The sequence below is a fragment of the Cryptosporidium andersoni genome, assembly GCF_001865355.1.
Source record: "Cryptosporidium andersoni isolate 30847 chromosome Unknown contig_2, whole genome shotgun sequence".
NCBI classification, from domain to species: domain Eukaryota; phylum Apicomplexa; class Conoidasida; order Eucoccidiorida; family Cryptosporidiidae; genus Cryptosporidium; species Cryptosporidium andersoni.
The window spans coordinates 24,927-38,709 of NW_027122843.1; the positions used below are offsets into that span (position 1 = coordinate 24,927).

Here is a 13,783-nt window from a genome sequence, read left to right on the forward strand (position 1 = left end):
CTTAAATCTTTAGATGCCGAGACGTAAGGAGAAGCAAGAAATCATGAGTGTCGCAACTTTCTCAAGCAGAAGAAATATCGCTGATGATGATGATGAAAAAAGTGATCTAAGAGATGTGAATCCAATTTTTGGATGTTTAATTCCCTGTTTAATGTGCTGTATATACCCTTATCGCGCATTCTTCTTAGTTGGGAGGCACATATTTAGAAGAAAATCCAAAAATAAAAGGCTTCAAACAACAAATGATCGTAGAATGGTTGTTGAGGAGCACTCTCGACAGTTGAATTGTTGCGTGTGCAATTGCCAATGTACTGCTAAATGCAACAGTGCAAATGTAAGGTCAAATCTAATAAATAATCAGAATAATCTCCAACAATATCCAGAGATTCCACTAGTGAACTGCTCGTTTAGTCCTGAAATGTCCAATCCCAATTATGCAGGTATTCCTTTGTCAAATTCATATGGACCAAGGAGGTATGTTATTAATACAATACATAAAGATAAACATGATAAAAACCAATTTACACACTGTTCTTCAGGATTTGATGTAGAAGTGGAGAGGAAAAGTAAAATAGCCCAGATTTCATCCTCGAAGCACCATTGGCAACTGAGTGGTATATATAGTACTGATAAGGGTAAGAATAATATAAATATAAAACATAATAAAGAATTTATTAATAAAAAATCTCGATCTGAAAATAGAAGACAGGTGGATTTTCTTCCAAATTGTTCTTCCCTTGCATACAGTGATACAATTATTCTGAAGTATCACCAAGGTATATGTTTTGTGGATGAATAACTGATTTATCTCGTGTAGTTGAGTGATATAGAATATTAGGGTTATAGAATACTATGTTATTAAGGCATTTTTAGGTAGCTAATGCTTGCAAAACTATAATGGTTCTTAGTGTAGTACTTCTTATTCTATAGAGTGGTTGAAATTCACATCACATTTACCAATCAATAAATGGATCTGCATTTCCAGCTATTACTGCAGGCTGTTCATGGCTATCTGGATATTCCTCGAAGTTAGAAGAGTCTTCATGTGATTTCACCTTTGGGATATATGGAGGTTGTATTTTCTTTTCATAAAGAAGTTCGAAGTCATAACCATAAAACCATTTATGTGTCTTTATATCATTAACCCCTCCCTTAAGATTGCCATAACGTTTTGTAAGATCGGGCGTTAAAAGCCGTTTTACAAGACTTTTGCAATTCTTATCAAAATATTTTGGGAAAAATATCTTACCTGCTAAGATTTTCTGGTATATACCCATAGGCTCGTCATCGTAAAATGGAGGAAAGCCCACAACCATTTCGTATATTAATATACCAAGAGTCCACCAATCAACTGGCTTTCCATGTCCCTTATTAAGAAGGACTTCCGGAGCTATATATTCAGGTGTTCCACACAAGGTAAAAGTTCTGTATTCTATTATTTTGGCAAAACCAAAGTCTGTCAATTTCAAGTAACCCTCTTTATCAATTAATATGTTCTCTGGCTTTAGATCTCTATAAATAATATTTTTTGCATGCAAGTATTCAAACATTAGTACTACTTGAGCTGAATAGAAACGTGCAGTATCATTATCGAAATGCCTGCATCGCCTTAGATATGTAAAGAATTCTCCACCAATAACGAATTCCATAATTATATATAAATACCGATCATCTTTAAATGTGCCGTACATCTTCACCAAAAATGGATGACTTATTTTCCTCAAAATAGACTTTTCATTTGTAATATGATCCACCTGCTTCTGGCGAATCACAACACTCTTCTTTAATCTCTTAATAGCAAATATACTTCCATCTTTTTTTAGTTTAGATAAGAATACTCTACCAAATGACCCTGTACCTAATGTTCTAATCAATTGGAAGTCATCAATTCCATATTTTGAAGTAGTATTTGTTTGCTGATTAGTAGTCATTGCCATTGTACTATAGGTACCATGTGCTACTGAAGTATTATTACTACTTGCTACAGTAGGGGCTTTATAAGTATTCAATGTATCTTTTAATGGTTGACCTTTCCCTCCCGAAACTAGTCGTTTCCATATGCCTTCCATCTGCTTTTCCTCAAAACCTTTATTTCCTATGTAGTTATTTTCGGTACTCCTTGGCTTTTGTTCTTAAGTGTCACTCAAAGACCCCAGTAATATGCATCATCGGAAATGTTGTATTTTGTTAGATAGTGTTATGTAGTATACGTAGCTATACGTACGTTTTTCTTTCATTGCACACCAACCCTTTTCTGTAGTGAACGGAGCCAACTGTTATAAAGCTTCACCAGCGTATGCTTGTGTACATAGTAGCGCATGTAGCGACATGACGTTTGCCTAAAAAAATATTCTGTAGAACTTCTATCGAGTAATGCAAGGGAGAAGACACAAAACTTTTGCTCATATTTAACTAGTTAAATTACTGTAGAATAAGTATAAAGGGGAAATAACTTGACTTCAAATACTGCCTCTATTAATAGATAGGTTAGCTCTCTACTTTGATATTTACTTCATAGCTGACAAATTTAAGCAGCTACTCTTGAAAAGCACTATCAAACAAAATAATAGACTATTTCCTATTTATAGTGGTATTGTAATTGTGAGGAATAGTTCTTTTCATGACTCAACTGATAGATTGTGCAAGGCCAACAAACAAATATAAGTACAGTCAGTATCCAATATTAAATAAATAAAGACCTATATTAGTCAATTATTACTTAGCTAAGCTACGCTTTTAAGTCAAAAGTGGGTAATAATACCCCTGGGGCCTAGGTTTCAATATTAAACGTCATGTCGTACGCAAGGCGGTGCCTCCACCCACATGTTTATTTACATGTGGGATCATAGCTAAATAAGCAAAGTAGAGAGTTTAAAATAAAAAGCACTTAGTTGGTGATGTCTTAAAGGGATATGTTAAAAAAAAACTACATATTATGGTGATAATGAGAAGCATAGCGGTGGCAGTGGAGGAGGGTAATGTTTATTTGGTACCAGAGTTTTATAAGTACATTAAAAAGGTTGGCAGTGGCGCTTATGGCTGTGTAGCTTCATTTTATGACAGATCTAAAGGTAAGTATATAGCTGTTAAAAAGATACTTGATGCATTTCAAGATCTAATCGATGCAAAGAGAATTCTACGTGAGATAAAGTTATTAAGACAGTTACATCATGAGAATATACTTAGTATCATTGATTTATTACCACCAGAATCACCATATTTTAATGATATTTACATAGTAACTGAACTTATGGAGACAGATTTACATCGTGTCATATACAGTAAACAAACACTAACAAATGAGCATATTCAGTACTTTATGTATCAAATTTTGCGTGGACTATCATATCTGCACAGTGTAAATATCATCCATCGCGACTTAAAGCCATCTAATATATTGGTAAACTTATCATGTGATTTAAAAATCTGTGACTTTGGACTTGCACGTGGGAATATCGGAAACTTGGATAGTAATACAGATGATCTAACAGACTATGTAGTTACAAGGTGGTACAGAGCACCCGAGATAATATTGTGTGTTAATAGATATGACAAAGCTGTTGATGTATGGAGTGCAGGTTGTATATTTGCGGAATTAATAAAACGTAGTGCATTATTTGCAGGTCATGATCACCTTGATCAACTTAAAGAAATTATTTGTTTGTTAGGAACTCCGAATAAAGAAGACCTCGATGAATGGTTGCCATGCAAAGGTAATACTGAGAATGCAAGAAAGTATCTTGAAACCTTGCCATATTATAGAGGGAGAACATTTTTCTCATTATTTCCTGATTATAATCATCCTCTGGCAATTGATCTACTAAATAAAATGCTTTGTTTCAACCCAAAGAAGAGAATAACTGTTGATGATGCGTTAATGCATCCATACTTTAATGGTATATATGTGGGTAATAATAAGAGTTGCAATGATACAAAAGATAATACAGATAATACAGATAATAAATGGGTTGCTAACAAGGGGAATCTTGTAAGTAATAATACTATAGACTGGTCATTTGACAAATTTGAGCCTACTAAAAGACTATTACAAAACAAAATATATGAGGAGATAGCAGATCTACATCCGGAAATGTTGATTCGTGATTTCCAACACTTAAATTCCTTAGGAATTAATATTCCAAGGAAGCATTTACCATTACTTCGATCTAAAGGACTAGTTGCGAATACAATTTGCAGTGATAGGGTAAATTCTTATGTTCTTGATACACTACTAAGTACGACATCATCATCTTCATCATCATCTACTCCTGCCAACAGTTTTAGTATTACTAGTCCACTAGATATTGTAAAAAAACTCTCTGTGGTAGGTAGACAAAAGAGATTGGCCAACTCCCAGCCAATTCCCAAAAATCAAAGCGAACAAAGTACTGAAGGACAAAAAAGCATAGCTCGAGATATGTGTTATTCATTACCTACATCATCTAAAGCTGTATCTGGGTACTATACTTATCCTGAACTATCATATATGGGAGATCATTCAACAAATGATAAAATAAATCATTCATTTGATGTACTAAGGACTAAAATGGCTTTATATGTTAAGGATCGTAAAAATTCTTACATTTCAAACTGACTTATAGAACAAAACATTCACCAGTATACTGTAATTTTAGCCAAAACTTTAAGAAAAAGTTGTGAATCTTTAAATAAAGACACTAGTGTCTATATTACACTAGCTATAGGCTACACTTCTTAGGCGCTCTATACTGAGCTGAAGTATTTGGTAAAGTAGGAAAAGTAGGGAGAATGCAATGCTTTAAATCTTGAAATAAACTTTAGTTTTTACTACTATACTAAGCACACTGTGATGATGGATAATAGCTCGTCAAGTAGTAATAATGTTAATAGACATTATCTGCAAAGTATGTTTAACTGTCCAATTGTTTCGGATTCAGGGAAGAATACTCTGAACTCGTACTCATTAACTACATCCCTAGATCAAGTCCGTATACATCCTGCCATATTGCGACTTGGAATGAGAATGAAAGAAAGGCTAGTTATCGGAACAAACGAAAGGAGTCGTAGTTTGCTTGTTGCTATTGGTCAAATGTTGGAGGACTACTTTTGTCCAGCATATAAGAATATTGAAAAACACATCAAGATAGTATTAGATACGCACATAACGTATATAACATCGCAGCGACAACATAATATTGCAATGGGGAATGTCATAAAGTGGTTAAAGAAGCAGATTAACAGCATCAATCCATCCTTGGAAACAGGTGTAATTATAAGTCAATTAATCAATAACATTAAATCATATATAGATAGGAGGATAATTATTTCATGTGAACGAATTTCCCAGATAGTATCTAATGAGTATATTTCAAATGGTGACGTTATAATTATTTATTCTTTTTCGAGTGCTGTGAGCAAATCATTGTATAACTCTGCTAAATTAGGTAAAAAATTTCAACTTATTGTTATAGATTCTAAAAATAATTTGGATACTAATTGCCAAAAACTAACAAAGAAGTTGTCTTTACTTGGTATAAAAATCACTTATACTTTATTAAATAGTTTGTCGTACCATCTAAAATATGCCAACAAGATACTACTAGGATCATGTGCTGTCTTTTCAAATGGTTATGTGATGAATCGCTCGGGTTCGGCACTAGTAGCACTTTTAGGTAAGACACATCATATACCTATATTGGTACTTACTGAATCATACAAACTATGTGAAAGGAATTACATTCAATATTCGACAACTTTTAATGAAATTGTGGAGCAGCCACTAGTGAATATGAGTGGAAATACCGTCTCATCAGTCATTTCGTGTTACGATGTCACTCCTCCAAATTTTATAAGTGCCATTATTACTGAGGATGGTATTCACTCAACAACGGCGTTTGCCCTGCAGCTAAATAAGGACAACCATTGACATTATCTATCTATTGAGGATGTAATATCTTTATTACAGTCCGTGAATATTCCTTAAAGTGTAGAAGTTAAATAAGTGACTTTTTAATTTCCCACCTTAATTTATTTAAAATATAAATGAGATACCGCTTTAAAGCTTCATAACATGAAAATTTCTCCTTCATACAACTAAAAGATCCCCGGATGAATTTTTGTCTGTATCTTCTCAGTGGATAATTTCAGTTCTACCATACCGCTTAATGTATTACGTCTTAACTGTGTCTTTAAATGACTATTTTAGAAACCACTCCAGGAAAGCAGAACTATACGAAGAGATAGCAAATTACAAAAGATCAAACTTATTTGATGTTAAGTATTTCTTATAATAGTCTCTAATATATATTCAGGGAGGCAATGTCACTTATGATTAATTTGATGTATAGTAGTACCAGCACAAATTAATTAATACTGTGAACAATTTATTTGCAAGACGAAATACTAAGAATTCCCAACGACACTTTGCAGTTTAGTTTTGCAACTTTGAAATTGTAATATATTCTGAATGGTAAGTATCTTTTAGATAATGTCACAATAGGTTACCTATGAAAGTGGTAAATATTCTACTTATTGTGTTGTAATGATGCTCTTTTATTGGTTTCCGTGTTTCTGAAATTATATCTTTTTGAAGATAAATATTAACTTACTGAACTCCCCAATAAGTGAATATATATACTACATATCTATTTTATACTCGGGATAATGTGTGATTTAAATTAACTTCTTAGCAACAATGATGATTGACAAATTTTTTTCGTATATATCATTTGACGAATCCTATTGTCGCCCCAGTCTGATAATTGCCAATATGAAGTATTTATATTACCTAACTACCAGAATTTACTTTATTAACTCTTTAGACAAACTGAAAATTTCTCACACCTTTTTGTCTTCATGTTGATATTAATATTTCAGACTGTAGGTTGTGATATTAAACTGAAGTTACGTGAGAACTTTCATCCTCAAGATAGTTATGTATGTGAAGTCAATCTCTTCTATTTCTACTTGTTGGAAAAGCTACTAAATAATGAAGTGAAAGCCCGATATATACTTCAAGATATTAACTTTAATATTCCAGAATATTGGTCTACGATTGTAGAATTTTGTATATCGGAGGGATTTGACATTTGTTTATTGTCACTTTCACTCGTTACATTTAGTCACGCAAGCTGTAACAAGAATCAACACAAGCTATTTCTAAAAAGATACTTCTATTGTAATAAGAAAAGAGGTATAGTTCATAGCGATCTGCAAGAAGCTATTTCTAAATATTGCAGTTTTATTTTATATAGTGCACAAGATGTTTTTAAAGAATGTAAGGCCAAACTGAGTGAATGTGACCTCAATGCAATTTCAGAATATACATCTATTATCCAATGTCTAATTATAGATATTATTGGGTCAAATGGTGAGAAGGAATGTAAAGTTGTCAACAGAAAGATCAGTTCGACATTATTAAATATATTATTAATTCTTCTGAGTACAGTAATTGAGGGGGCAAACTTTTACAAATTACAGAAGATATTAACTGCCTTGCTGAATTTGGTTGTAAAAGTATATCATATGATGGACAATATACACTCTTCTTATGGAATCTTAATAGATAATAATAGTATCCTACATAAAATCACACTACTTCTAAGCTATAAATATGTCTCTATGCTATCTAAAGAAACTATATCTGGAATTGGCCATATTTTAGCTTATTTTCTATATACTTTATATTACTTTGAAATATCTTCAACTATAACTAATAGTATAGATATTTCAAGTGGTACAAATAGGGAAGATATTACTAACATTTTATCTAAATATTTGGATAGTACATCGAATATAGGACTGATGGCTACTTATAGAGGATTTGTAATTTTACTATCAAGACTGGGAACCAGTGATCAATTATACAAGAGTACATTTGAAGCTGCATTTTATCTATTTATTAAGTTTATTACAACAGATGAATCTTGTGAAACAAATTTGGAGAAGATATATTCTCTTCAATCATTGCTAGTACTACTATCTAGTATTAGATCAACTGCTCATAAAAGCAAGAAGTCCATAGATGTACTATTTTTTACTAAAAACCACATGAAATCTTTAGTCAAAACTATCTTTTATATCTGGGACCACCCTAACAACTATTATACAGCACAGGTATGCCTAATATGGGATGAGTTAGTTAAGCTTCTAGCTATATTAAATGATTTACCTACTATTCATTGGTTGGTATATCTTGTTTTGAACTACTATTGGTTAGATACAAAGTATCAATTTTATTCACTTCAGTCTATTTTTAGCTGTTTAATTACCAATAAGGACTTTGTTGAAGAATTGACATCTTCAAATATAAAGGATGAATTCTATAATTTTTTAGTGAAACCATTCTTGAATATATATGAATCTGAACTGAACTCAAGATTTGAAAATCAATTTTTATTCAAGTTACTATTTTCATTATCAGTTAATCATTTGTTCAGCTCTGCCTTAAGACTACTGAAGACTTGGATCAAAATGTGCTTAAAAGTGATATCTAACAAAAAAGACGAATATAAAGTATTTACTAATATTTTAAAAGTAAGTTTCAATATGTACTATGAAACTAGATACGATAAGGTTGGTGATTTGGATTATCTAAGCTATAGGAACAAAATATCTAACTTTATTTTTTCAATAATGCAAGAGAAATATATTACATGTGACCATGTTGATTTGTACAAACTATTGTCTAGATATATTACTAAGGATAAAACAAAGAGATGTAAATTGGATGCTATCCAAATAATGTTGTTACTACACGCGCAAAGATGTGACAAAGTGGCATGGGAGGATGAATTAGATAAAAGTACTCAATTTTCTCATCACTTATATAGCAATATAGTATTATTTAATGAAAATAAAACTGTAGAAATCAGTTATAAACAACTCATCAGGACTCTAGTTTCTTCTGAAACAAACAATATTATTAAATTAATTGACTTTTTGGTCCAAAAATTCAAATTTTATTGTACATCCAAAAAATCCTGGAAATTAATAGAGGTGAACAATATATACTTAATAAGAGAACTGGAATATTTATATCTACTTATTTATCTTGGAAGAATTACAAATACTGAAGAGTTTAGGTACTTATTGAATTCACTGTATAAGGTATTTAACTTAATTAAGAAGTTATTACTTGATTCTGTTAACTGGGAGGTGAAGATTGCATTGAATCATTGGCTGTACAAACTTTATAGATATTTGGTTTCATCTATTGGACTATACATGCCATATGACAGATATACAGGATCACTATCAATCCTCAAAATTTACCTCTCATCTGTAGACTTTGGAATATCATGTTCTACATCTTTGATTGATAATAACAAGTGGATTTCTGATCAATACTCTATCAATTTAACTTTATACTATAAATTGTTGAGTCTGACAACTATTACAAGTTTGAACTCTAAAAAATTTGTTTATGAACTTTTATTAAATTACCAATTTTACTTTGGTGACAGTATATATATAGCTGAGACACAGTTGATAGATAAAAACGAATATTATTTAAAAAGGACTCAGATTTTAAGGAAGATGCTGTATAGTAGGAGACCTAAAGATTACAGAGCTTGCTGTATATATATTTGTTGTTTAATAAAGCGCAGCAAAAGTAGAGATGTACTAGATAATTTGGCCAATGTATTAGATATCCCAATGAACTTCGAAGATATGAGAGGCAAGAGTATTTATTTACAGCTCATTAATGTACTCTTCAATAGTCTTAAGGAGAAAGTAGATATTTTAAATTCCAATAATATTTTTGAAGAGTTTAATTCTGTAAAGTTTAATGGGCTTATTGCTTTATTAGGGACTTTAACTGATCTTTTTAAAATTGAAATATTTAAAAAAGATAAATATTTTGATTGTGGAATTGATGAATATTGTATTGTACTAGGTTTAATCAAACAATGCCTAGTTCTACTAATAAATATGACTAAAGTAATATCTACTATTAGGAGATATAATGGTATGGAGTCTTTTCTTGAAGAACAGGAAATCAGAGTGAAGGATACTGAAGTTGATACCTGGAAAACTTTTGAGGAGTGCTGTAACACAGTGAGAACTTTTTTGCAAAATTACTCACTTGAACAACTATTTTACAATAGCAGGTGTATATATAGTCCTTCAAATTCTTCTATTCATGATTACATCTTATATATTGATTTTCTTGACTTATTAGGAATCAGCTATATTAATATTATCTTACAATGTAATCATACAGGTATGGTAGATAGAGCTTGTGAAATTCTTTTGATAATCTGTAATAGCTTAACAAATAAGAAATTATTAAATAAGAAGAGCGACATTATAGAGACTAAACTTGCGTTTATAGAGACTCATGAAGAAGAATATGTTGAAAGTTACAATAACGAAATTTACTTCACTTCTGAAATTACAATTGAACTTTCAAATGTTTGCAATTTACCCCTATCTTGGCTATTCGATATTATAGATAGGATATTTTATGCAGATTATAAACGGGCAAGAGAATTTAAAACCATTACTTTTGATTCAGATCTGATTAATAGCTCATATTCTGAGTATTTAAATGGATGTACTTTCCATAAAGTCAGCGTTGATAATCAGTACACTAAATCTACATGGGAGAGATGTACTAAAAGAGAAGGTTATATTGGCCAAGATAAAGTAGGAATACCTAAGTTACACAGAGAACAAATCTCCGAAATTCCTTCACCAGTTAGAAAGTCAGGTCCTCTTTGCAAAATTATTGGTATTCTATTTTCATCGTTGATGGTAGATCCATCCAATATACCAATATTAAGTATTTTAATTAAGATTTTCTTACTTGGGAATGAATTTAGCACTTTACAAGTGACTCCTAACAAGCAAGACCACTCAAATTTGATTTCCATTAATATGAAATTCACTCCCATTTACTGTAACCATATTATAGCGAGTTTACTATTAGATTCAAATTTGAATAAAATATCTAGTTCTGAACTTTTCGATGCAAACCTAATTTGTGGCATTCTATTAACCACAGGGAAATATATTGATGACAATAATGTGAATACTAAAGAAGGGAAGTGGTTAGAATGTAATGCTGCTGTTAACCTATTATCTTCTTTAATTAAAAAGATTGGTAAAGGAAATAAAGCTGACAAGTATCTATTAAACAATGATTCAAACAAAAGAAATGATTATCTTAAGTTTTGCGAATTTTATTCTTGTAATAAATCAAAACACCAATGTGGGTTAGATACAGCAAACTGTTTTTCTTACTCCCTCAGTTACTTGAATAGAAGTTTTAAAGGTCTGGAGGTTTTTTTAGAGAATACTTTGAAGAATTCTAGAAATCTGTATTTTATAGGAATGATACTAATCTTTCTCTCTGAAGTGTCAATTATTTGGAATGATTGTAGTGTTAGCTTAATAATTACTATAATGAGTCTTATTAATAATAGATCATACTATATCCGTTTGTATGTTTCAAGATTATTAACTAATATCATCTTTAATAGCTCAAATAGAAATGAATACTTTGATATAGATGATATTCCCAAAAGTAAAGTGATTAAACAACAACATATAGGAACAATAATGAATTACATCCATTTGGAAAATTGGCTATATGAACTATTTGAAATTTTAGTTAATACATCCAAGTTGTGCTTGAATATACTAATAACCAAAATAAGACAAATTGTTTGTTTAATTGAAGATCATCTTTCAAATTCCTCTAAATTAAACTATAATCTTATACATGGGATGCTACTACTTTGTATAGAAATAGTGAGAAGACCTGGAGTAAGTTGCAGCCATAAAGAAACTACTAATGAACAAAGTGAAGTTATATCAGAAGCAAATATTGCACTTCAAGTAATTTGCAACAAGATATTAGGAAGGTACTTTTGTTCTTCTCTAAGTTATAAAATGATTAAGACAGTCCTTGTTGAACTATGTGACTTATTGATCCATATTATTTTTGATATATACGGGGATGCCTGTACCAATATTTTGGCTGTAGATTCTATAATAATATCTCTGAACTCAGCTTTAACTCCAAATATTCAAAATAATATCTTTGATGTAATTTGTTCAAGAGTATACCTTGTTCACCTTTTAGAAGTGAATAAATATGACAAACTATTGAATAAATTGCAAGCAGACTTTAAAACAAATCCTAAATGTCTTCATCCAAATGTAATTTCAGAACTTTACAGAACACTTTACAAATATACAAAAAGTGGAATTTATCACCCTATCAATAACAATAGAAATTTTTCAAGTGAATTTGCAAACTTTCTTTTGTCACTAATAGAATTTCATATGCAAAAACTTACTTTATTTGACTTAAGTCCACTTCAGACGAATATGGAAGTGAAGATACTGAAATATTACACTGACTTTTTGATATATATAATTAAGTTATTAAATAATGTGCAAAGTTATCTGTCAGATTTGATTACATATTGGAATTTCTCAAACCGAGAGAAGTACTACTATATATTATATTATATAGTAGTTGGTGTGACTAAATTATGTGATATTAACTACAATACTAAATACCACACTCCTTCATATTTTGGTATATTGAACATAAACTCTAAATTACTAATGAATTACCTTTTATTTATTGTGAAGCACTATGGCATTATTAAAGAAATATTTAGAAAGAGAGATGAGTCATACATTGTTTTATTTTGGTACGAAGATATACTAATTGGGAAATTTCTTACATTACTATACTCTAATAATGTAAGCTGCAGGGATTTAATAACCAGTATACTTTATTCATCTAAATCTAGATACATCTTATGTACCATCATTGGTGAAATGTTGAATATTCACAAATCTGAGACTAATAAGCTAGTTGTAGAAGCAGAAAATAATCAAAGTACTTTTAACAAATTGGCTATAAATCTAGTCTTTTTGTTAATGGATGAAATACTTGAAGTTAGATTAAAATCCCTCGAAATAGCTAGAGGGTACTTTGAAGTAGAAAGTTACTCATTGAATAATTTTTCATTTGACAATACATTTTTATGTATTGAAGAATTGTGCTCTAAAAGATTTACCATTAATCTGCTTTTAGAGTTGATGGATGCTTTGTTTAATAGAATCTTCTATATTTCAGATTTGGGATATTCTCATGTGACTAAGAGTGATATATTTCCTTTTGAAATTGACAATATATCTAATGAATATATTTATGTATCTGAAACAGTTAGTAGGGAAATTGTCCATAATATCGAGAATAGTACTTCTATTTATAATATTATGGGTCAGTTAAAGAAGTATATCTCTAGATGGATAAATGACATTAGATCTGATACAAAGATAGCAGCAATAATTGAATGTATAAATATAAACAAGAACTGCAAAGAACTTATGATTTTTGAGATATTTGGCACTGTATTGTTACAAGATACGGATATTTATTTATTCATGCTTAATTTGAGTAGAATGAGAGTGATTAAGGCATATTTCGATGCTTTAGACAATAATATCCAAGATCATTCTGAAATTATGGAATATACAGTGACTCAAATTATTGAAATAATACATAATTTAGAATTCGTATTATCACCAATGTATATTAAATAGCTGTAACTAGTTTTTAATGGAACATATTTATTAATTCTATAACATTGTATATGTATATTTAAGGTTTAGATGTAATCACTTGTATCCTTTATTTAACTCCTATTCTTTTACACTATAAATTCGTACCTTACTGCAATATTAGACATACTAATACATTCAATAAATACTAATATTTATATTTTATAGAAAAGTAGCTGAAGCTTTTGCCTTCCCACTGTAATTTTTGAGTAAC

General features: G+C 30.5%; 5 protein-coding genes across 5 annotated transcripts; 4 read left to right on the plus strand and 1 right to left on the minus strand.

The window, feature by feature from the left end:
• Positions 1 to 13: 13 nt before the first annotated feature.
• cand_000320 (uncharacterized protein) lies at positions 14 to 799 on the plus strand (the record flags this gene model as incomplete). The annotated part of the gene is made up of 1 exon (XM_067210282.1): positions 14 to 799. One exon carries the CDS (start codon positions 14 to 16, stop codon positions 797 to 799), a length of 786 nt encoding a protein of 261 aa, XP_067068357.1.
• Positions 800 to 953: 154 nt separating this feature from the next.
• Positions 954 to 2,069, minus strand: cand_000330 (uncharacterized protein; the record flags this gene model as incomplete). The annotated part of the gene is made up of 1 exon (XM_067210283.1): positions 954 to 2,069. The coding sequence occupies one exon, from the start codon at positions 2,067 to 2,069 to the stop codon at positions 954 to 956; it is 1,116 nt and encodes a 371-aa protein (XP_067068358.1).
• Positions 2,070 to 2,944: 875 nt separating this feature from the next.
• cand_000340 (protein kinase domain-containing protein) lies at positions 2,945 to 4,594 on the plus strand (the record flags this gene model as incomplete). The annotated part of the gene is made up of 1 exon (XM_067210284.1): positions 2,945 to 4,594. The coding sequence occupies one exon, from the start codon at positions 2,945 to 2,947 to the stop codon at positions 4,592 to 4,594; it is 1,650 nt and encodes a 549-aa protein (XP_067068359.1).
• Positions 4,595 to 4,828: 234 nt separating this feature from the next.
• On the plus strand, positions 4,829 to 5,905 carry cand_000350 (initiation factor 2 subunit family protein; the record flags this gene model as incomplete). Its single annotated transcript, XM_067210285.1, has 1 exon — positions 4,829 to 5,905. One exon carries the CDS (start codon positions 4,829 to 4,831, stop codon positions 5,903 to 5,905), a length of 1,077 nt encoding a protein of 358 aa, XP_067068360.1.
• Positions 5,906 to 6,834: 929 nt separating this feature from the next.
• On the plus strand, positions 6,835 to 13,551 carry cand_000360 (uncharacterized protein; the record flags this gene model as incomplete). The annotated part of the gene is made up of 1 exon (XM_067210286.1): positions 6,835 to 13,551. The coding sequence occupies one exon, from the start codon at positions 6,835 to 6,837 to the stop codon at positions 13,549 to 13,551; it is 6,717 nt and encodes a 2,238-aa protein (XP_067068361.1).
• Positions 13,552 to 13,783: the final 232 nt, after the last annotated feature.